The 22413-nt window shown below is 49.2% G+C and overlaps 7 protein-coding genes across 7 annotated transcripts; 4 read left to right on the top strand and 3 right to left on the bottom strand.

Moving 5' to 3' along the window:
* Window positions 1-688: 688 nt before the first annotated feature.
* Window positions 689-2929, top strand: J7337_001493 (uncharacterized protein; the record flags this gene model as incomplete). The annotated part of the gene is made up of 1 exon (XM_044819233.1): window positions 689-2929. The coding sequence occupies one exon, from the start codon at window positions 689-691 to the stop codon at window positions 2927-2929; it is 2241 nt and encodes a 746-aa protein (XP_044686935.1).
* Window positions 2930-5925: 2996 nt separating this feature from the next.
* On the top strand, window positions 5926-7354 carry J7337_001494 (uncharacterized protein; the record flags this gene model as incomplete). Its single annotated transcript, XM_044819234.1, has 3 exons — window positions 5926-6281; window positions 6341-6803; window positions 6857-7354. 3 exons carry the CDS (start codon window positions 5926-5928, stop codon window positions 7352-7354), a joined length of 1317 nt encoding a protein of 438 aa, XP_044686936.1.
* An 821-nt stretch (window positions 7355-8175) lies between these two features.
* On the bottom strand, window positions 8176-9570 carry J7337_001495 (uncharacterized protein; the record flags this gene model as incomplete). The annotated part of the gene is made up of 3 exons (XM_044819235.1): window positions 8176-9186; window positions 9238-9371; window positions 9420-9570. The coding sequence occupies 3 exons, from the start codon at window positions 9568-9570 to the stop codon at window positions 8176-8178; spliced, it is 1296 nt and encodes a 431-aa protein (XP_044686937.1).
* Window positions 9571-10361: 791 nt separating this feature from the next.
* Window positions 10362-13094, top strand: J7337_001496 (uncharacterized protein; the record flags this gene model as incomplete). Its single annotated transcript, XM_044819236.1, has 2 exons — window positions 10362-10600; window positions 10652-13094. 2 exons carry the CDS (start codon window positions 10362-10364, stop codon window positions 13092-13094), a joined length of 2682 nt encoding a protein of 893 aa, XP_044686938.1.
* A 425-nt stretch (window positions 13095-13519) lies between these two features.
* Window positions 13520-13862, bottom strand: TIM10 (protein transporter tim10; the record flags this gene model as incomplete). The annotated part of the gene is made up of 2 exons (XM_044819237.1): window positions 13520-13709; window positions 13765-13862. 2 exons carry the CDS (start codon window positions 13860-13862, stop codon window positions 13520-13522), a joined length of 288 nt encoding a protein of 95 aa, XP_044686939.1.
* Window positions 13863-14323: 461 nt separating this feature from the next.
* On the bottom strand, window positions 14324-15810 carry J7337_001498 (uncharacterized protein; the record flags this gene model as incomplete). The annotated part of the gene is made up of 2 exons (XM_044819238.1): window positions 14324-15305; window positions 15359-15810. The coding sequence occupies 2 exons, from the start codon at window positions 15808-15810 to the stop codon at window positions 14324-14326; spliced, it is 1434 nt and encodes a 477-aa protein (XP_044686940.1).
* A 2526-nt stretch (window positions 15811-18336) lies between these two features.
* Window positions 18337-20735, top strand: J7337_001499 (uncharacterized protein; the record flags this gene model as incomplete). Its single annotated transcript, XM_044819239.1, has 3 exons — window positions 18337-18555; window positions 18619-20230; window positions 20410-20735. 3 exons carry the CDS (start codon window positions 18337-18339, stop codon window positions 20733-20735), a joined length of 2157 nt encoding a protein of 718 aa, XP_044686941.1.
* Between the last annotated feature and the right edge of the window lie 1678 nt (window positions 20736-22413).

Raw genomic sequence — 22413 nt, forward strand, 5'->3', positions numbered from 1 at the left:
ATGAACGGCTCCTCGTCTCATTCGATTAATGATAAAAGACGCTGCCGATGGATCCCGCACAATAGCATCATCCGCTCGGCGCTGTCGAATGATTGTCTCTGTGAGTATGATTGCCTCTTTAGGTAATCCCGGTCGGCCTCCGCGCGATCCCGACTCCGGGCATCGGAGGACCCGGCGCTGCCAGTCTGGCCCGTTGAGACATGTCTATCTAATGAGACAATTCGACTTGATTCGATCTGTGAAACTGCGATACCTTCATACTATGATTCCTGATATCTCTGTATTGACGCTTGTAATTCATCAGAGTCGATTAAACTTTTGTCCCTGCGGCTCCGCGAATTCTTCACTAACGTAAGTGCCCTGCCCATTGAAGGAATAGCACCTCAATCTCGTGCAAGCACGCAATTTGGTCCACCTCCATCAACATCCATCAACAATAGGCACGATGGCGTATCTTTATCTTCTGTTCTGAAGACTCATATTATCAGAGAATGAGGTGATTGAATGGTTTTTTATTCCTCGATGCTCTCCTCTTGTAAATGACATGCAATCTCAAAGCCTCTACATACATTCTTATCCAGTCGCGATATCAATCGTTGTTTATTGATAACGCTCTCATCTGGCCTACTGGGGCCTTTCCATTTATTGCCATGCCACTCGCTACTCTTGACGACGCCCATTGCCCAAAATGGCATCTGCATCTGATATGAAGGCTTCGATCCACCGTTTCCGTCTCCGCAGGGTGTCTCCATCCCCGAGGGACGTCGGTCGGGCCCGGTCCGCTTCACCACCAGTATCTCCTGACCAGCAGCTACAGCAGCAGGATGCAGCCCAGGCCGAGGCGCAGGCTCGGCGGCAGGATCAGCAGAAGCAATCTCAAACGGTCGTCGCGGGCCGGAGTGCAACTGGGAGACCTATAGCCCCGGCCTGCGATAGGTGTCGCAGCTTCAAAAAGAAGTGCAGTCGCACATTTCCCGTCTGCTCTCTATGTGCCAGCGCAGGTCAGAGGTGTTCCTATACTAACCCTGTTGCCAATGCCGAGGCGCAGGTCCATCAGTTGCGCTCTCGAGTACAGTGGCTGAGCCAATACATTGAGCAAACCATCCTTCTACCAGGCCGACAAGATGTGATAGAAGGTATCGAGACAGGATCCGACCTAGCCATTGCACTCGGTCATGGGCCACGGAGCGGTTTTGGGACTATCACAACTTCCGGGACAGTATCGTCACCACTATCGCGAGTGTCAGGTCAGATGGCTTCTCCTTTAGAGACCATGGGCTCTCTTCCCTCTATACGGGGACAAGACCACCCTTCAACTGGACGGCAGAATGTTGATATGCGCCTTGAGGAAAGGGATCCTGGTAGTGTGCGAACCACGAGCAGTCGCTTGTCTTATGGAGAGTCAACGGATGGATCAGTTACGAAACGAAGGTTGATTGCAAGACAAGCCCTTCCTCCTGACATTGCCCCCAGTCGCTTTGTCGATGCCTTCTTTCGCCACGTCAACAGAGCATATCCATTTGTCGATCAAACACGAATACGGCGAGATCTTGAACTTCTGGGGGATGCGTCTCCAGCCGATCAGGACCCCCCCATGACACTTTTGTATCTCGTCATGGCCATCGGATGTACGTCGCTGGTACGGGCTGGGCAGATCCCCAGTGATACAGCACGTCGATTTGATGTGGTATACCCAGACATCATACAAGAGTGCCTCTCTAACGAAAGTATCGAGTCTGTACAGATTCTTGTATTGCTGGGGTTGTACTCTCTGTTTGATCCAGCAGCAACTTCAGCCTACTTCATCGTCGGTATTGCGGCACGGCAAGCCATGGTCATCGGTCTGACTAGACCAGACGAACAGCCACGTACGGCCGTGGAGACCGAGCTCAGACATCGACTTTACTGGAGTATCTTCGTCCTTGACCGTATGATGTCGGCGTCCCAAGGATTACCAGCCGCTTTTACAGATGAGCATGCCAACGTACCGCTTCCGGGACTGACGGTGGAAGAGTTTGCCAGTCCGGATCGAGCTGTGTATGCTCGGAATTTACAGACCAGTCGGCATGTCATTCAGCTTCGACAACTCGAATATCGGATTCTTCACGCAGTACACCTACAACAAAACTCTGAAACCGCACGCCTGGCTCCCGCAGATAGGCGCACGGTACTGAATAGCTTGAGGCCTGAAATCGAGGACTGGTACAGTAACGGGTGCCTTATGTCGCCCATGGAAGCAGATAATCTGCCTATCCACAGCAGCATCACCTGGCTGGGTGCTCAGTATTACCACTTGTTAATTCTGCTCTACTTTCCGAACCACTTCAACAGCTCTGCAGCAGCTGTCACTCGCCAGGAGCAGCTTGAGTTTGCTCAGAAGCAACTCCAAGCCAACTCGGCGCTCCTTCAACAACGGCAACTGCCTCTAAACAGAGTATCGCTGAGTCGGTTATTGCCAGTTTGTCTATTGTTAATGCATGATTTCGTAGCATCGTATAGGGCTGATGGAGCATCGTCATCGGCCCGGGAAGAAGTCGTGCTTGTAATCACGCTTCTCGAAGCATTTCCGGAGGGATGGACAGTGGCACAAGAAGCAGCTCGCATCATGCAGCAGTTTGCTGGCGTGTTGACAGGACAAGGGGGTATGGCCACTGCGTACTATGGCGAGACTATAGAAGAGCTCGTCAAGCAGTGCATCGCTAGTTTTACAGGGCTGCTACATCAGTTCTTGGGTAAAGCGACATGCTTCCAGTCGATCGAGTATGCACAAGAGACTCAAGAAATTGAAAGAATAGGGCAGATCGGAGCCACGCAACAGTCGTCGACCAATGCACTATGGCTCAATGGAACAGATTCAAGTATTGGAGGAGTTAATGAAGAGGTAGTGCTGGGATATGGATGGGGTTCATGGGATCTTGATTTCCTTTAAGCGAGAGTTGAATACATACATGTATCTCTCCCGATATATATACGGATAGATAGGTACCTATTCTAATTTTTGGGCCCGTATCCAGTACAAACACAGGGTACAATGCGAGCATTTTCAGAGGAAGGATATTCGATTCAAGGTAATTCAAAACTTGTATTTAGAATTTAGTTCAAGAGTACGGAGTAGTATTGTAATCCATATGCCCCGTCATGCCATGGATTGGCGTGGAGTAACCTCAGACCCTGGCGATATCATGACTGGTGGATTATACATGATGATTATTTACGTAGGCGAACGGACAAGGTTTCCGGCCGTTGAAGATTAACGATGCCCAAATTCAATTGACTGAATGAAATGCATATATACTGGCACCATTCCAACGGCGACACAGCCTCGATTTGAGGTCTGCTTGCGGGCCTCAACGGCTGGGGACAGAGTTTAGCTGGAGGGAGACTCTGCCAGCCCTACCAGACAGGCCCTCCAGCTATGCTGAATTGGAACTTGAGTTCACACCATTGAAAAAGCTTGGCTTATAGGAAGTCTGAGATAGCCAATACAAGAGGAATGCATACCTGTATGTGATCTATTATGACATAGTGTGAGAACCGCACATTTGTCTATCTGTCTATACTTGGGTGATGACGACGCTTCAATTAACATGGAAGTGGATTTTCCTCCGCTGACATGCGTCTGTAGCAACTCCTCTGGTTGCCCGAAAAGGATTGGATGGATGTGTCTACCTATATTTATTCAATGGACCGACTGCCGGTTTATTTATGGAACTCTCCTCTGTGGATCGGTAGAGATTACCACTGCAAGGTCTTATGCCAGGAACACGAGATATCCTTGGCTTTTGCCATACGGTCAGCGAGATCATGAGAGAGGTGATAATTATAGCGATGCAGTGAAGCACAAGTTGACTGTGGTCAATATACGCATGATTTCGCTGTAACTAGGGAACGAAGGAAATGATGTTTTGACAGTGGCTGAATATTGATTGATGATGGCCTTGGTAGGGCTGCATATCGTGGAATGGCAGGGAATTTGATAGACAGCTAATAAAAGGCAGGAAAATACGGCTAGTGGTACATGTAGTAAATCAGATTCATGATCAGATACACTAGACGATCACCCGCCATTTAATTACCGTTTCTTTACTCCGTAATTTGTTTGTTTAATTCAGAAACTGGGTAATACATTTGTCCCTGCAATGGGTGCAGTGCATGCATAATCAGCTAGTGGCCTCATTTTATCACGTTATCCCAATTCAGAGGGCCCGTAACCTTAAATCAAGATGGATGGATGGACGGCAGAGAGAGACCTGTGATCCTTACTCACTTGTGATTTATCAGAGCGGATGGTGAGGTGGCTATACGGATGGGCTGAGTCCAACGGACATTTCCATTGCATGGTGCAGAAGTATTAATTGTTACGCTAACTTGTGAGTTTATGCGGCATTTCAGTGGATGGCTGGGATGTGCACTAACACTGGGGACTATGCATGAGTTGCACTGCCGCAGTCCTCCATTTCAATCTGCATTCGTTCCCTCATCAACATAGCCCAGCCCTCTTTATTAGTGATGTCATACCGATGGATAAGGAGGATGAGTACGATGATGTGATCTTTTATTCTGATACCGGCATATTAATCAAATTCAGAGACACCGTCTCCAGTGAATGGTCAGCACCGCCCTTTGTTGACTCCGGCAGTTCTGCAAGTGTGTGTGTGTGTGTGTGTGTGTGGTGGATATGGGATCCCTCCCAAGGCTGATTGAGTTCATCCACCACAATCCAGTCAGTTAACAGTTCCCAACGTTAGTGGAAAGCCAAGGCAATCCGCCGTTGGAGGCGGGATGCTGCGTCCCGTCTTTACGGTTCCATCCAACTCATTTTAGACTCCACCCGTCAAATGTGCAGTAAAGATCAGTTAGTCCGCGGATGATAACACGAAGGACTGCATGAGGTGTTCAAGCACGTCGCTCTTGGCCGTATGCGTTATAGCATCTGAAATCGGAATTCATGATAGTAAAATTGTCGCAAGACGATACAAGACAAGACAAGACAAGACTGCCTCATCCGACGTAAACAGTAGCAACATAGTCTGAGACATGCTAGTTGCAGCAAAACCTTCCACTCTGGCTAAATCCTGTCTCCAGAAATCAGGGAACCCACCTCCAATTCAGGATCTGGTTGCGACGAAAAGTCCAGGGCAGGGCACTCCACCTCGCTGCCAGTGGAGTTCCGTCAGTTATCGCTACGGGCTGGGCACCCCAGAAAAGAGTACCTAGGCGAAAAAAGAACGCCTGAACCCCTGGAGTCCTGTGCTCTGCCACCCTGGGCTTGGCTTCCATCTGGCTGACCTTACCTTGGGCTTTAGCTGGGTTCGTTCGCCCGCCCCAGGCTTTCTCTGCCTGTGGTTGCCCACCCCCCCTGCTTGGGCTGTTTCAGCGACCCAATCTTATGGAGGTCAGGGAACTCACTCCCATCTGGTCTGCCTCCATCTCTCTTGACTAAACTACCTAAGCTGACATCCTTTTACTACAAACGCTTGGGCTCTTCTTCTTTTTCCTTTCATCTCATTTCTCTCTTCTCAACAACAACAATATCCATTATTTCCCTGGTCAGGCCGTTTTTCAGCCACCAATTAACTCGACAACAAATCCCTCGTGATCGCGACTCCGTCTCTCGCTTCTCTTCCGCTTTTCCTCATCGCGCGACTCCTTTTTCTATCCAATTTTCGTATAACCTTATTCGACTACTGTATCCGTACTGTACTTGCTCACCTCGGTACCCGTGGCCATCCGCGTGAGCAAAGCAACCCTGTACCTTAATATAGACACGACCGCCCCGACCGAACCACCGCGTCTCACTGTCTGTCGCAGTCGAATTTTCTTCCATCAACAACAGCAACTCTTCATCATCGTCCGTCGAGCGATATCGACGAGTATTTCCATCACTTCGAGCAATTCCCCGTGACTCCCGGTCGGAGTCATTCCATGTCCACCGTGGCTACCCGGCTAGAATCTCGCAAATCGCTCCTTGGAGCTGACACCGGCTTCGGATACGGAGGTCATTCATACAACAACTCCTACGGAGACAACAGTTACGCTCCCTCTCCAGTTCCGTCTCCACAGCCTATTCCTCAGCCTGCCGCCTTCGCCCAGCCCAACTTTGCCGACGCTGGAGTTGATCCCGCATACAACCAGGGCTTCGCCTATAGAGAAGGTCTCACCCCTTCGGTTCCCGCGCAAAGTATGAAGAATGGCAAGATCGATTTTATGAAGAGCAGATGGCCTGCTTCCTTCATGGCCGTCTCTCTTCTCCAGGCTATTCTGTGCATTTGCTTTGAGGCGTACGTCATCTCCGTCCGTGTCTTGCGGCATCTGTGCCTCTTGCTGACCCCTTATCTAGCTATGTGTTCGGCAAGTTCCAGGTCAACCTTGGCACCCATATCAGCGCTCCCCAAGTTCAATCCCAGTACAAGACTATCCCGACTTTCTTGACGCTTTTCATTTTCGGTTTCCTTTACACTCTCGTCGTCGTCTGGGATGCTCTCCGACAAAAGAACACCATTCAAGTCATTGGTGTCTGCTTCTCTAACCTGGCCCTTATGGTTTACACGACTATTCAAGTCGATCAAATTTCCGAAGCCTTCGATATTCTCGAGCAGAACAATGCTCTCAAGCGTGGCATGACTGCTGCCGAGCTTTGGCACGATGTGAAGCCTTATTTGGTGGCTATCCCTGCCATCATCGCCCTTGCTACCCTCGTTATGGGCTTCCTTTCGTGGAAGATTTACCAGGAGTATGCCTGGGACATTCTCAAGAACATTGGTGCCGATTATCGCATGAAGAAGCGATTCCTTCACTATCAGGTATGCTGCACCGTTACCCCTACATTCCCTGATTAATGCCTAACTCGGACCAGATTTACATCGCTCTGCTCAAGTTCGATTTCTTCTTCTTCCTCGGCTTCATCGTTCAATTCGTTGTCGTTGTTGCTGACAAGGATGACCCTGAATTCGCCCTAACCATCGTCACCATCCCCATTACCATTCTCATCCTGCTCGCTGCCGCCTTCTTCACCCGAAGAGAGAACAAGATTGGTATGGTCTGCATCATCATCCTCTATCTCGGAGGACTCAGCTATTTCATCTTCAAGCTTGTACGAATCTATCAGCCTGGACACCGACAAAACTACGAAGCCGTTCGTCGATCATTGACCGCATTTGCTGTCATCACCATTCTTCTCATCCTTCTCACCATTACCAACGCCATCATGTGTATGCGAAACTTTGGCAAGGGCCTGAAGCCCCATCTGCAGTCTTTGTCTCGAAAGCGCAAGGTCGAGGAGAAGCCTGACATCAACTCAATCAACATGCAGGATGTCAAGCCGCAAATTCCCAGCCGAATGACCATTGATTAAGCGGCTCCTCGCAAGTTATGATTCTCCGAAAACAATATTTTGGAGACATCATTGTACAAAGACACGAATTTACGAAAGGATACAAAAATTTTCCCTTTTCTATGGCACCAGTCACAAAGGGCAGGCTCAGGATGGACGGTGACCAAACGGGTGCGGCGTGAACAGAAGGCCACGAAGTGATATCCCATGGTGTCGGTAACTTGCTTGGACTTTTTTATTCTATTTACTTTGGTTGTTTTTTGTTTCCTATGTTAGACCCAACCATATTAGGCGTTCAATGCTCCACCACATGGAATGAGATCCAGGAGCTGATACATAGTTCTTTTGTTACTTTTACTTTGTCCCCTGATCAATTGCATTGTGGGTTCTCATGATCAGATAATCCGATAACTAGGAATTGAATAGTGAAATCAGGCATATGCAAAATGGCCCGTGCTCGTGTGGTCTTTGAGACTCTCCATTCTATGAATCACGTCATGAAACTATCAGGACTCTGACTCAATACACTCACTGGTTTCAACTCTGTGAAGCATACATAATGCGAGACAATAGTGCAGCTAGAACGTTGCATGTTTCACAGCTTATGCTGGAGAAAAGATCGACGTGTCTGTCTAAGAGGCAAAGGAAATATCCCAACAGATACAATTCTAAAACAAAATGCCAAAACGCCCGCTTTCCTTTCTTGATTTTGAACCAAAGCCGAAGCAGGGTCCTTGCTGGACTCATTCAATTAAAATAAAGGCCATTCCATCTTGCCCAATGTGTCAGTGCCCTGTGATACGTAAACATGATCGATCATGCATGTAACATTGTTGAGTATGTTATAGTCTGATCTGAATGGCATCCTTAAGGTGGCCTTCTGTCGGGCAGTAGGGACACTTGTACCGTGCTGCTTTCGCTATATTGTTGAGAGATTCACGGCAGAGAACGTGACCGCAACTCAGCATCATGGGTGGATTGTCTTGAGTGGTCTGCTCTTTGCTAACGGGACAGACAAAGATTGGATGATAAACCATAAACTCAGGCAGAGGTGTCGCAAAGGCAAGTTCGTTCTCTGTCGTCCATTCTGTCTTCTTCTCCCGCATATAAGTTGTGTATTTGATTAGGCGTGGGAGAGCGATGGAGCCTGCTGTGACGGCGATATAGAGGGGTGATTCCGCCGATAGGCCAAGCAGTGAGCAGAATTCGCGAGTGAACGACATGGCCACGTCCTCGAACGCTGAATCTGTCTCAAATATATGGCTGTAAGGAGATTTGGCCAGGTTAGGGGCGAAGACCACAGCACTGGAGAGCTGTTGTATCTCTAGCAAATGACGGTTCTGGAAACGAGGGAAGTTCTGGCGAGCATAGTTAATTGCTCCTCCTAGGCCGTTGGTCGTGGGTTCATCGGGGAGACCATTAACAGATGGGCCTTTGAACAGCCAGACATATTGGAGCTTGATAAGCTCAAACTCAAGTGTGCTTCCCCTGGCCTCAAGATGGACGCCGTTTGCATGGGCCCAGTTGATGGCGGGTAGGAGATTATGGTCCTTGAGCTGAGAAAGGATGCTATACATTTCTGCAAACTTGTTTTGCAAATGTTCTGAGTGTAGACCCGCCATTTCATCTTCCAAGTCATCCTCGCTTTCCATATCATCGTCGCCATCCTCGTCTGTTTGTGAAATGGTATGGGCTTCGCGGCCGGGAGGGTGGTCTGTAGCTTCTTTGAGAAACGTCGAGGCGACAGAAAATTGACCTTCGCGAAGAAGGTGCATGGCTATCGCACGGTTGATGAGTCGCGGGTGGTCCGCCATAGCATCGGTCTCCATAGGGAGTTCTCGGTGGGGAAGAGCCTGTGTCGGTCAGATGGCGTTGCCGTCAAAAGGTAGAGCTTATAGACAAACCTTATCGAGGGCCTTTCCGAAGGACTTCTGCGCCTTGGTAATATCCTTTAGGTCGACATTGATTCGTTCGAAGCGGGCTTTGACTGGATTTTGCAGCGTCGTCATGGCCATGCCAGTTCGATTCGCGTCTTGCTCTATTACAGTGGTTAGTTGGTGGTGGAATCAGAAGAAGGCCAGCTCACCTTGAGCAATCTTCTCGCGAGCATTAGTAAGAAGGTCAATGACTTGATCTACATCATCGACCACGGTTTTGAGTGTTCTGTTCCTCATACGAGCCAGCTCAACCATGAGTGGTGCAAAGGGCGAGACATGATCGTTATCAGCTTCAATCATGGCTGGGGACTATGTGGGGTTTTTGATTCAGATATAGAACTTATGATAAAGACCGAGAGTTATGTTTGATGCGACTTGAAAGGACAAGGAGAGTCGTGAGCTCATCCAATAGCAAGGACGTTCCACGGGTGAAAGACAAAATGCCCGTTGTGTTGGAAGGTTGATGTCGTCTGTGGATTCAACGGTGACGGAACGATCCGAGCTTAGGTAAGAGAGAGAAACGGTTGCATTATCGCTATCGATAAGGGCGATACCGAGGCTTTGCTATTAAAGGGGACCGGTCTCGCTCTCTTAATGAAGGCCAATTAAACGAGAGTAGATTTTGGCTATGCTTTGACAACAGCTTCACTTTAATTACAATCTGCATATGCAACTGCTGAACAAGTCTCTCTCCTTCGACTCACCACAGCAACTATCACGTATTGAATCATCCTCCTCAAATAGCAAGTGACGACGAAAGTGTCGAGTGACCCCCAGTCTCCTCCCCCAGGGATTCACGTGGGGCTTCAGGGAATTAGTGCCCCGCATTTAGCTTGTAAAGTCTTCGGCTGCGTCTGCGATAGGTACTTGAAGCAGGTACCGAGAGCTAACCTGGGAGCTATTGCATCACATGAAGGCCCTGTAATGTTAGTTGCCTCTCAGACCTGCTCAACACCCGAAAAAAGGCCTCCAAAAGACACGCGCGCCTAAACGACGCTACTAGAGACGTCCTCTTGCTACTCCTCGTTCACCACGGGTGAGGATGAAGCTTGAGACTGCGTCTATCAGATACACGGGCCAATGACGACACCATGGCTTTCAGATTTCCAGATCCTCGACTTCGAGTCGACGATGAACTCTCGACAGGCACCACCGCCAAGGGGTCTGTCGCCCGTACAGCGACCACCTCCAACTCCAGCGCAACGCGAGAAAGTCCGCCAAACGGTATCCCTCCGTTAGAAGTTTCCGCATACAATGAAGCTGCAGATTCTCAACATGTACCCTCGCCGAGGCGCAAAAATCTTGTCTTTGCCGACCCTTTCGCCTTTCGGTCCGTCGCGAACAAACACTCCTGAAGCTTCCAAGGCTAACACAGCATCAGGTATCTCGAAGAAGGCAGCAATGTTGTCGTTGTCGAGCGCCGAGGCATTTTACACGGATACGAATCTTACCTAGTTGAACAATGGGCGTGTTCTCGAAAACCACCAACACTCCTGATCGTCACTTACACTGGAGACGAAAAACACTCGGTCGTTGTCGGTGTGCTCTCTGTTCCAATAGACGAGAGTCTTTGGCCTCCAAGGCTACGCTTCTACTTTGATCAACTCCAGGATTCACATGCGCGGCCCAAGGAGACTGAACTTGGAGAGCTTATGGTTACTAATCTGAGTAATTTCCCTTCGGCCCTCACCGTTATTATGGTACCTGAGGGTGATATCCGAAAATATCGCTCCTCTTTCATCGTCAATGAGGATTTGAAACGATTAGGATGTTCTGGGCGATCAGGAATGACTCTGTCAGATCCAACTGAAGCAACGCAGCTCAAGTTCCTGCAGCTTTACAGGACGAGCGATCGAGTACCTGTTCCGCAAGCTGTAGTCGAACTTATCAAGCTTTGTCAAGTCACATTATACATGTTTGACAAGCTGGGGCACCAGTACATTGATGGGCTGCTTTGCGACAAAACAGAAATGGCTATCAACAACTGGTGGATCGAAATTGGTGCTGAACACTATAATTTTGAGCCCACCGATGGCATATTAGGCCCCAGTACGGTGGCGGCATTACTAGGCATGTTCATGGGTGCTCGAAATCGTCTCCATTGGTACGGGGCCCCGGTATCAAAGGATGTATTTGACCTCGAAAACACTAAGCGTGGTATCGGCCACTTCCAAAAATCACAAAAGCTCGAGAAGACGAGACGGCTGGACCGTCAAACTCTTCTCAAGCTCTACACTGTGACTGCCAAGGCGGCTGCTGGAGAAAGTTGGGGTGTACAGAGGGCTGTGAAATCAACGCTGACAGAAGTCGGAGGTAAAAGGGGGGAGCTTGTAATGGGTATGGTGTCAGGAAAAGACAAAGGAGGACTAGCTGATATTGAGACTCTCGACATTGGCACTTTTGCTAGCTTAGCATATGGTGAACGGGCCAAATGGCTCTGGCATGGCAAGCCTCGGAGAAGCGTCGCTGAGCTACCACATCACAGTCCAGAATTGAGCAGCGCGGTACCTTGGAAAGAGGAGGAAGCAAATCCAAACCCGAAACGAGTATATTCAGCGCCTGCTGAGAACGAACTGGATGAGACTCTTGATGTTTACTCGGGCCACCCACCTGGATCCGCCGTTAGTGTCGCTGATGGATCAGGTGATAAGGAGGCTTCACGAAAGAACATTTTCAAAGGTGTCGCTGGAAAGATGAATGACGCTAGGTCTGGTTTTGGACGTATCAAGGATGTCGTTGGGGGAGGCTTACGTGGACACACCAGTCGACCTTCGGTTTCAACAAGAGATGACTTTACAGAATCGGGCCCCAGAAGCTCAAGCCAGTGGCTCACTCCAGGAACAACACAACCGCCAGCGCCGACGCAAGGAGTGGGCAGAGCCTTCACATGGAACAACAAACCGCAGGAGTATCTGGCCGCGATGAAACGAGCAGATGCGGAGGGGGGGCCTGGTTTCCCACAGCTTTCGCACTTTGCGTCCACCTCGACAGTTGACATTAAGCATCCGGCCTCGGCTCCCGTGGAAACTCAAAAGCGTGAGCAGGATGGGGAGTTATTTGATATTGGGGTCGAAGTGCGTAAGGATGTATTGTCCAAAGCACCCTCCGCCGTTGGATCTCTTGTTGATGAGCATGACCTACAAGGGCCTGTTCTGGATGCAGAACTCAACGATGGTCTATCCAAAAGGGGCCTCTCGCGACGACACAGTATTCAGTTATCACAGTGTCCGAACATGACCGTTCTCAACGAAAATCGCTGGCCACGACGAATGTCATTTGGCGATGCTGAAGAGGCAGTATTGGAGTGGGAACCGCTCATCGACGTGGCAGATGCAGCGGATGGCCTTGCCAATATTGAAGCATTCAATGACCTAGCTCAGCATTTTAATCAGTGCTTGGAGGAAATGAAACACCGCATCGAGCCATGGGTCAAAGAGAAGATCAGTGCAGTTGAGGCTCTCGATGAACGCTACGCGAAAGACAAGGATGAAATGCATGCACTCTACTACCAGCTGAACGAGGCATGCCAGCGCATGCGTATAACTTCTCATGAACTCCTTGCTGAGGAGCGGTCTCACCTCTTGGAAGGCCTTAAGGAGGTTGAGGCGCTCGTGGCTCGTCTCGATTATGAAATAAATGCTCTGTTACAAAAGGTGGTCGATGTGGAAGACGGTATTGTTACTTTTGAGAGGCAAGTGGAGGACATGGAGAAGAGAGCTGAGGCTTTGAAGGCCGAACTCGAAACCGAAGGGTGGCTTCACTGGATGTTCAGAACTGTCACAGGAATCGGGACGGGTCCAGATATCACAAGGTCGCCGTCTTAATCCAGGGGTTGGTGTTGGGTAAAGAGCGTTTTCATGGGGTGATAATCCCCTGCAGGATCATCAGCACGGAGTTCCGGGACATTGATATCTTATCAAACATAGCATAGCACACCCCTGGGTACAAGGCATTTTTTTAGGGTCATATTGAATAAACTTAATCTAGTTATAACTTATCCATGTACCAAAGTGTCATCTCTGGCCTGACCTCGGTTCCTTCATATACAGGTATATTACAGCAACACCTCCCGTTGCACCGTCGGTCATCATTTCGTGATGCAAGCGCCAGATATCGATTCAGATCCGATATGTATCCATTCTCCTGAATAATCGTACAAAGCTTCAATTCATCGCCCCCGTCTATTTGGGGTCCGCCCTCTTAAATGGTTTGTTGAGGTCGTGAAACGTTCGCATTTCGCTCACCACGCTTAGAACATGCCACCACCGCCCTGCTGGCCTCCGAGAGCCTGGCCCTGCTGCTGCATGATCTCGCTGACCTTCATAGATGTGTCGAGGAACTTGGCTGTGCAGCGGTCGAGGCAGACGGACTCGCCCTTGTTGAGCTCACCCTCGCGGTAGTCGTTAGGAATGCACTTCTTCTGGCAAGACTGCTGAAGACTGTGGCATTGCAATTTAGTATCGATTCATGTGCTTGGTGAGCGCTGAGGCTTACCGGTTGTAGGTGTCAGCCATCATGCGCATCTCGCTCTCAACGGCAGCAATCTTTTGCTCCGAGGTAGGCTGAGGTCGACCCATTCCGAGGAAACTCATTTTGGCGGTGTTGAGGGAGGTGTAGGTTGGGCGGTACGGTATAATTGAGACGTTGTGATAGTTAAAGGCTGCGTTATGACGGCGTTTTGGGGCCTTGGACTGGATAACGGGAAATTTTCCACTTATCGCGGATTGGTCGATTATGTAAGGATGCATTGTTCTGACTACCCTGCACCATGGTGGCGTCAGGAATCCATTTGCATATGAACTCAAGGTCTTATAATACTTGGGGTTGCTGTGTTCTTTTAGGAATGCTGTAAAATTCTTGGATTATGTCTAGAGATCAGGGGTAAATACACAAGTTTTGCGGCATCAATGTTTTGTTGTTGTTTTGGAGCTTCAATCGACTATCATCCCTGTAGCACTATCTTGACTATCATTGTTTTACTCCCACCCCAATTTCGATTGGTAGGAACTATTGATTCAAATTGCGCTATTTGGTATTATACTTATTCCATCATTTAATTCCTAAAGGTAATGTTCTTCGTGCGAGTCCACTCATCAAGACCAGCCGATGCACCAAAACGGCCATATCCACTAGACTTGGCTCCTCCATGAGGCAGACCACTCTCATCATGAATACTCATATTGTTGATATGCACAGCACCTGTCTCGATCTCGCGAGCAATTCGGAGGCCTCTTTGGAGGTCAGATGTGAATACAGCAGAGCTCAAGCCGTACTCGGTATCGTTGGCGATCTTGATGGCTTCCTCCTCCGTCTCAATAGCCATCAGAGAAACTGTAGGGCCAAAAGACTCTGACTTATAAATGTCCATTTCTGTGGTGACGTCTCTCACAACAATTGGTCTCATACGGGTCTTGCTTGACTCTTCAACATCAGGGTTTCCGTGAACCAGGGAGGCACCCTTCGAGATGGCATCCCTGATCAAGGCCTTGTTCTTTTCAACAGGAGCCGATGCAACAAGAATTGGTGCGTCCGCCTTGGAAGAGAAGACTTGTTCGATAGTTGCTGACAGCTTCTTCTCAAACTCGTCCTTGACATTCTTGTGCACAAGGATCCTTTCAGTAGACATGCAGACTTGCCCCGAGTTCATGAACGCCCCAAGGGTGCATTGCAGCGCGGCGAGGTCGAGGTCCGCATCCTCCCACACGATAGCTGGGGCCTTGCCACCCAACTCCAGAATAACAGGTTTGAGGCTCTCGCCAGCAAGCTTACCGATGATACGGCCAACAGGTGTGCTGCCGGTGAAGTTGATCTTTTTGACTTCGGGGTGCTCAATCAATGCGGCGGTGACTGCTGCAGCATTGGCTCTCTCGTGGAAGATGACGTTAAGGACACCATCAGGGAGCCCGGCTTCTCTGAAAACATCGGCAATGGCCCAGAGTGTTCGAGGAGAAACCTCACTAGCCTTGAAGACCACTGTGTTACCGGCGGCCATGGGGAAAACGACAGATCTTGTGCCGAGAATATAAGGGGCGTTCCTGGATTGACATGTTAGTGACTTTTGAGACTCGTCCGGGTATGAGAAACCTACCATGGTGCAATTGCTACAACGACACCATAAGGCTCTCTCAAGACGAGTGCGGTTGTGTTGGGATCCGACACAGTGGGAATGGCGCCCTCAAGTGTTCCTATACGACCGGCAACCTCCTTCAGATGGCTAATGCCTGTGCTGATATCGAAATCGGCCCAGGTAGCGTCACTGCCAGTTTCTGACATGGAGTACCCGCGGAGCTCATCACGTCGCTTTTCCATAATCTCAGCGGCCTTGAGAAAGAGATCGCGGCGCTCACTAGGCCTCGTCTTGCGCCATGACTTGAAAGCCTCAGCAGCAGCCTCTACAGCAGCATTGGCATCCTTGACGTCAGCACTGTGGTAGCGGTGGACGACCTCGCCGCTCGCGGGAGACACGATATCAATGGCCCTTTCACTGGTGTGATCGCTGCCGTTGATGAGGAAAGGCACAGTATGAAGCTTTGTCGCCATGATGAAGACAGGGTATCAAGTTTCAGAACAGAGTAGGTAATGTTATAGTCAAGCTGGATGGGGCGACAGTCGGGCAGGATGACGGGTTATATATGCGGTTTCGACGAGAGAAGGCCCATGGAAAGAAGGTAGCTGGCTAGATTCATTGTAGTCTACTTGCTATGCATCCTTGGCATATAGCAGTGCATGTGGGATAGCTTAGTGATGCGGATCGGCTCCTCCACTAGGAAGAACGAGGTAAGAGACGCACAGAAGGAGGAGGAGGAGGATCCCCTAGACGCTAGTCCACAGCCCCGCATATTGAGTGTGGGCGACCCGCGGAATAAGGGGGGGGATGCTGAATTGTGGTGTTGTTCGGCACTTTCACCGGGTTTGGATTGGAGATCGCCATTTGACGAGTACAGTAGCACTGACTACTAACCTTAGATACCTATACAAAGTAGCCATGTCCGAGGCTTGTCCAAGGCTCGCCTAGCGTGGCAAGTGACTCCAATTGCATTGACATTCCCGATAATTTGGAATATTCGAACGAGGTTCACTTTTAAGGACCGTGCAAGGTTTCGGAAAGGAACAACAAGAGCCGATCACTCACGGATATTTCCCGCCTCGCCTTGAAATATTGCTGGCTTTTGATACATCTGCATCAGGCCAGGGTCCATGACTTGGGCGGCCCGAGACAGAAATGCGGGGTCGAGCTTGGAAGCATACACTTTCATACATATTTGTAAGAGGGTATCAATTATGTATGTATCAGCCAAGTTTGAATAACACAGGTCCCGTAACAAAAGGAATCATGACTGTTGCATCGAATTTGGATCCAGAAAAGGCTGAGAAACATCCGTTGTTCGAATGCGAAGAGTTTCTACACACGCAAAGCGTCAGAATCGTGTCTCATCAACACCAAGACTAAGTATTGCCCAAATCAACTCACCGATTTCTGGCATTGATCCTGGAATCACAAAGTGGACCTCTGATTTGAATCGTGGACAATGCACGTCTTGGCCAGGGCGTTGGGGAGCGGGTTTGAGCTGACGCTTGACCGACTGACGAGGCTTGTCAGATTCAGACATGATGAGGTGTTTGAGGAAGGGCGATTATGATTGTTGATGAAGAACAATATATGAATAAAAAGAGAAGTGGTTTTGATGCAAAAAAAGCAAAGATGATTATCTAACGCAAGTAAGGCAAGGAGAGAGATATGTTTTTTTTTTTTTTTTTTTTGTTTTTCTTTTAGCAAGATGCGCTCAAAACACCTGAGTCAGATATGTATAGGGTTGAGCCTGATTGGCTTAGCAGCTCATGCATGCCCTTCCATTGGAAGGACGGAGTAAGTATTACCAGCATAGGTGGTATGTGATTTCAAATTACCAACACAAGGTAGTGATGGATGATAATTTGAAGTGCTTTCGTCCATAAAAGAGGCTGAATACGGAGTAGTCAATCTAGATTTCGTCCAGACGCTGGGGTTCAGATGCATGAAAGGAAATGGAGGGCTGGTTCAAATCCAATGCCATACTAAGATATCTAGGTGCTACTCAGCACATCGTCAGTCTTCACGATCGGTAAATATCACAGCCAGAAGGAGTAAAATAGTGTATCTATAATACGAGAACATCATAAAACACCGAAGCATAGTTCTCTCTTGCCTCTTCTTTCTTTTCGTTGGTTACACTCTTGTCAGCATCATGTGATGAGATCGTGCAACTCATAAATACGAGATGGTCACATTACATAGGTACTCAGCATCAGGCGTCTTGCATCGCCTCCCAAACACATTTAAGAAACTGCACGAGTTCCAAGCCTTCATGCACAATGTTGTTCTTTTCAGGGTCTCATTTGAGTATATCGAATTGTTATATCTGAGTTCCCCATATCACGATCACGCCTTTGCAGGGCCTCGGCTGAGTAATACAGTTCTCACGTGCCTTAGTAGTTGATCCGCCAATCAGAGACTTCAATCCCCGAGGGAATAATTTTCTAGGCGTGCGCGTGCCCCGCTCGTCTCCAGTTTGTCAGGTCGCTCAGAAGTCGTTGCATAAGGCAACAACGATGAAAGAGTACCGTTCCTGTACCTTCCGTTGCTGTACCTTCCCAGTTACATAAGATTGTCAAGCGAATTACTCTTTTCACGGAAGGACGGTGAAAAAAATTGGTAATTGGCCAGGTCAATTAGCCACTCACATTCGAGTCGCCTTTTTTCGCACCTTGAAACCAGCGAAAAGCAATCTTCTCCCTAACAAACAAACCCCTCTCCTCCGTAGTCGGCCTTTGCTCACGCGCATTGTCTTTGCCAACACACGACGCGCCCACTCAGCGCCGCGACCCGAAATATCCATATCAAACTCCAAACACCGACACCGGCACCGGCCGGTCAACGAACTCCGGGTATTTGCTTTTCGAAGCCTCCGATCCCTTTGATTGCCCGTGCCCGTGTCCGTCTCGGCCCCGGTGCAACCTCGCATCATCCCGTCGCGTTCTTCCTCCGGGCCTCCGGCTCAGGGCTTCGTCCCTATGGATGGTTCCATGATGGCTGGTGGGGCGGCCTCGATGAGTCCTACGAGTCCTGTCAGCTCCCGTCATGGTCATGGCCATGGGAACAGCAATGGCACCAACAAGCGCAAGAGAAGCAGCATGGTTGGCATTGAAAGCAGCCCAGGCAGTAATCTTGACGATCACGATGCTGAGCAGGAGAAGAAGCGCCAGCCTGGCGTCAAAAGGGCTTGCAACGAGTGTCGACAGCAAAAGGTGAGTCAAACCCCGAGAGCAGACTGTCTAGATACCATCGTGCTGATCAGAATTTTCCAATAGCTCCGATGCGACGTGGTGCAAGACCCTTTCCAAAGTTGCTCTCGGTGCAATCGCCTGAAACTAGAGTGCAAAATTGAATCAAACTTCAAGAGAGTCGGCAAAAGATCTAAGCACGCCGAGATGGAGAAGGAGATCGATCGACTGCGTCGCAGTCTTGCTCACGCAAAGTCTCAAGGCTTCACTCCAGAAGCCGATGATGATATGGACTCTCCCATTGCTGCGAGCAATCCCACGTACACTCACACTCACACCCGAAATCCTTCTTTAATGGGTTCCGACGAAGCTGTCTCGTCCCTACTTCATCTTAAGCGCGGCGGAAACTACAACATGCCACGATATTCGCACAACCTGGAAAATGTCAAGCTAACGGAAGAAGATGTCAACAACCTTTTCCGACAATTCTGGGCTTTCTATCATCAATTTCTACCTTTCCTCAACCCTTCACAGGCACCTGATCTCTTCTACCAACAACATCCCCTCCTGTTCTGGTCCATTATCTCTGTCGCTGCCCGACGATATAACCCACCAAGCACAAACGATCTGCTCAGCAATCTCTCGGGACCTCTGACACGTTTCTTGTGGTCAACGATAGGAGAAGTCCCGAGCAACTACTACGTGGTCAAGGCCATGTGCCTGCTGTGCACATGGCCGCTGCCCACAAGTACGACTTCGTCTGACCCTACGCACATTTTGTGTGGCGTGATGATGAAAACGGCTACTGGAATAGGTCTGCACCGGCCCAATAACATCCAAGACTTTTCTAGGGTGTCAGTTGAGTTGAACAAGGAACAGCTCAATGACCGTGTGACAACATGGGCTGTTTGCAACATTGTTGCGCAGTCTGTTGGGACTGGCTACGGCCAGCCAGCGTCAACTCTTTATGACTGGACTCTGGCCTCACGAGCTGGAGAAGAGAGTGCTTTCCAACTATCGCGAGATTTAGAGGCGCGGCTACAGATTGAGAGATTCTGTGACAAGGTCTCGAAGGAGATGTATAGCAACGCTAGCGATCCCCGTGGCGTTGCAGGAGATGAACACCGGGCAATGCTGATGCGTGTCTACCGTCGAGATTACGCAGAGCTGAATGCTTCCATCCTTTCACAAGGGCTGGGCCCCATTGTCTCTTTGCATCTCCGGGCGGCGGCTCTTCACATGCGCTTGGCCGGTTTCTTCGATTCCAGTAAGACCCCAGGTTATATGGATGACCTGATGGGCTTATGGCGCGCCACTACCGCTTTTCTCGACGAAATTCTCGAAGTCGATCAAGCAACTAGTCCTCCGGACAGCGTTGGCGGGCACTTACTTCTTCACTGTAGTAACTACATCGGACAGATGATGGTTGCAGCTGGCTTTGCCCTTCTCAAGCTCATGAGATCGTTCTTCTCGAAGACTATAGACTTCCAGCGAGGTAGAACGCTCTTCCATCAGACGATCCGGGCTATCCGGGCTACCAGTGTTGTTAACAATGATCTTCAGTGGCGTTTGGCTGAACTCATGGTGCAGATGTGGAACGGCGCTCGACTCGAACAGAATCAACATAACTTCAACAGTAACGACAACTCACCGATCCAAATGGACGACAGCCTCCAGCTCAAGGTTCGATGCCGTCACAGTATGAGTCTTGTATTCGATTCAGTCTGGAGGTGGAGGGAAGACTTCCAGGCATCGGGGCGAGGTACTATAGACTGTAGGTGATCCCCTTTCTCCCTATGTTTTGGTGAAGGCCCCTGAGTAGAGCATGTCTTGATTTGTCTTGTGCAAATATTGCAAGAATGCTAATACAGACAACAGCTGCCAGACAACCGACAAATCCAGATTCGGCTAATGAGTCTTCAGCATCATCAACACACATGGACAGCACCCTCGTACCATCTCACACCCTCCCACCTTCGAGTCTGCTCAGCACCAACAACACTCACAACAGCAACCCCAACTCGAACGGCGCCCTGACACCGGGAGCCACAGGACTCTCAGCTGTTTCGTCAGCCCATAGTATGATGGCTGGTGTCAGTTACGGAGATGCAGCCAACTACGACTTCTTCGACCCCCAGCACTGGATGTTGGACGGCCTACTTGACTTTAACTACTCATATGTGCCTCCCTTGGAAGGCGCCTAGGAACGTGATCAACAACATTGGTACTATGAGTGAGAGGTGCATTCGACATGCATGGTCTCGAGAGCAATTTTTCCTTTTTAAACTGGCGTGAGTTTCGGCACTGTAACGGAGCATCATAACCCAGCAACAAGGTCTATTCCTTTTTTCTCCCACTGAAGCGAGTCTGCTTCTCTGCTGACATCAGGTCTGCGCACGGTTTCGTTTTCCTTTTCTGGTCTTGGGTTTTGTACTCTTTGCATCGTGATTAATCTTGAGACTGTTGAGCCAGGGAGGATATACTCAACTGTTGCATTTCCAAGTCGGGATGAGCTTCTTGAGGAATAAAATGAAAGATGGAAGTGGTAAAAGACAGTCTACGTGTAATTATGCAGTATGACGACATGTTCAGAGTTCTATAAAGACAAGCAATAATCATCATTCTCGATGTCTATGTACTTGAAAGGGATAGGTGTGTTGTTGCCCAAGCCATATAAAGCGAAAAAAAGTATTGGTTCTATAAAAGATCACTAGAATATGACCTCGTCATCCAAGATATGCTGTATCGTACGTCAAAGTTAGCTCGTTTTGACCCATAGTGAGAGTAAGTGACTTCTCTGATGAATATTAGGATCAGCAAAGCCAAGACTATACTGGTTCACATATTTTTACCAGTTTGTACAGTTTCCGTTTTCGTGTATCCAGACAAGCTCGGAGGCACTTTTGCAACTTTGGCAAGATCTCGAACAGAGAGACCTGATAGCCCAATGGATATGTCCCAGGCAGAAATACAGGCCCCCATCAATCATAGGCCGAGGCATTTGGCTAAGCGAGTTAGAAGTCGTCTCTGACCCATGCCATTTCACATTCATAACGTATATGGATACCATGGCGAAGGCGAGGCTGCAGGGAAACGGAGACGCGGGGACTTGATCCGTGAGCCGAGTCTAATTGAAGTTACGGTGACATTGACGCTGACAAGCGACAGACAGACAGCAACAACCAGGTCCAGGTCCTGGGCGAGGGAGGACAGGGATCGGAGCATTCTGTCGTTCTATTCTCAATGGCACGTACCATTATGTGCCCCTTGATCAATTACTCGCTCTCAAAATCATATGGGGCACCATAACTGGGTTCAATGAAGCATGAGGATGGGGACTGGAGCTGCACTTCTGCCTCTGCCTGCCGCAATGTTTCAAACAGACAGCACCTTTAGATCAATCTAATTAACTTTAAACCGATGTATGACTCGACTCACCGATGTCAGCCTTGAGAGGCAATCGCCGAAAATACATGCAGCTCATCAACCCAAGACCCTGGCTCTTGGAGGTTGATTCGCAGCCGTCAGTCGCATCTGCCCCTCCATCGAGCTAGTGTGGTGATACAGTAGAAGACAGTGAATGCCATTGTAGAACCCTTGAGCCATCGCCAAGAATCTGGGTCAAATTTGGCGTTTCCCGGCGTCGACGAGTCTATTGTCGGTTGCGTGATGATGGGCCTGATTCGGCTTCCGGTGGAGAGCAAGGAACAATAGAACAATCTACGCCACAGCCGTTTGCCTTCTCTTTATTTCCGAATTCCTCATCCCACGGAAATGAAGTTGCCGTGGCGTTTTCAGTGATATTCTTGACAGTTAAAAGGTACAATTTGGCTTCGAGAATGCAAAAGAGGCCGTTTTGGGCGTCGATGACATCAAGTCAAT

Source organism: Fusarium musae, chromosome 1, assembly GCF_019915245.1.
Source record: "Fusarium musae strain F31 chromosome 1, whole genome shotgun sequence".
Taxonomy (NCBI): domain Eukaryota; kingdom Fungi; phylum Ascomycota; class Sordariomycetes; order Hypocreales; family Nectriaceae; genus Fusarium; species Fusarium musae.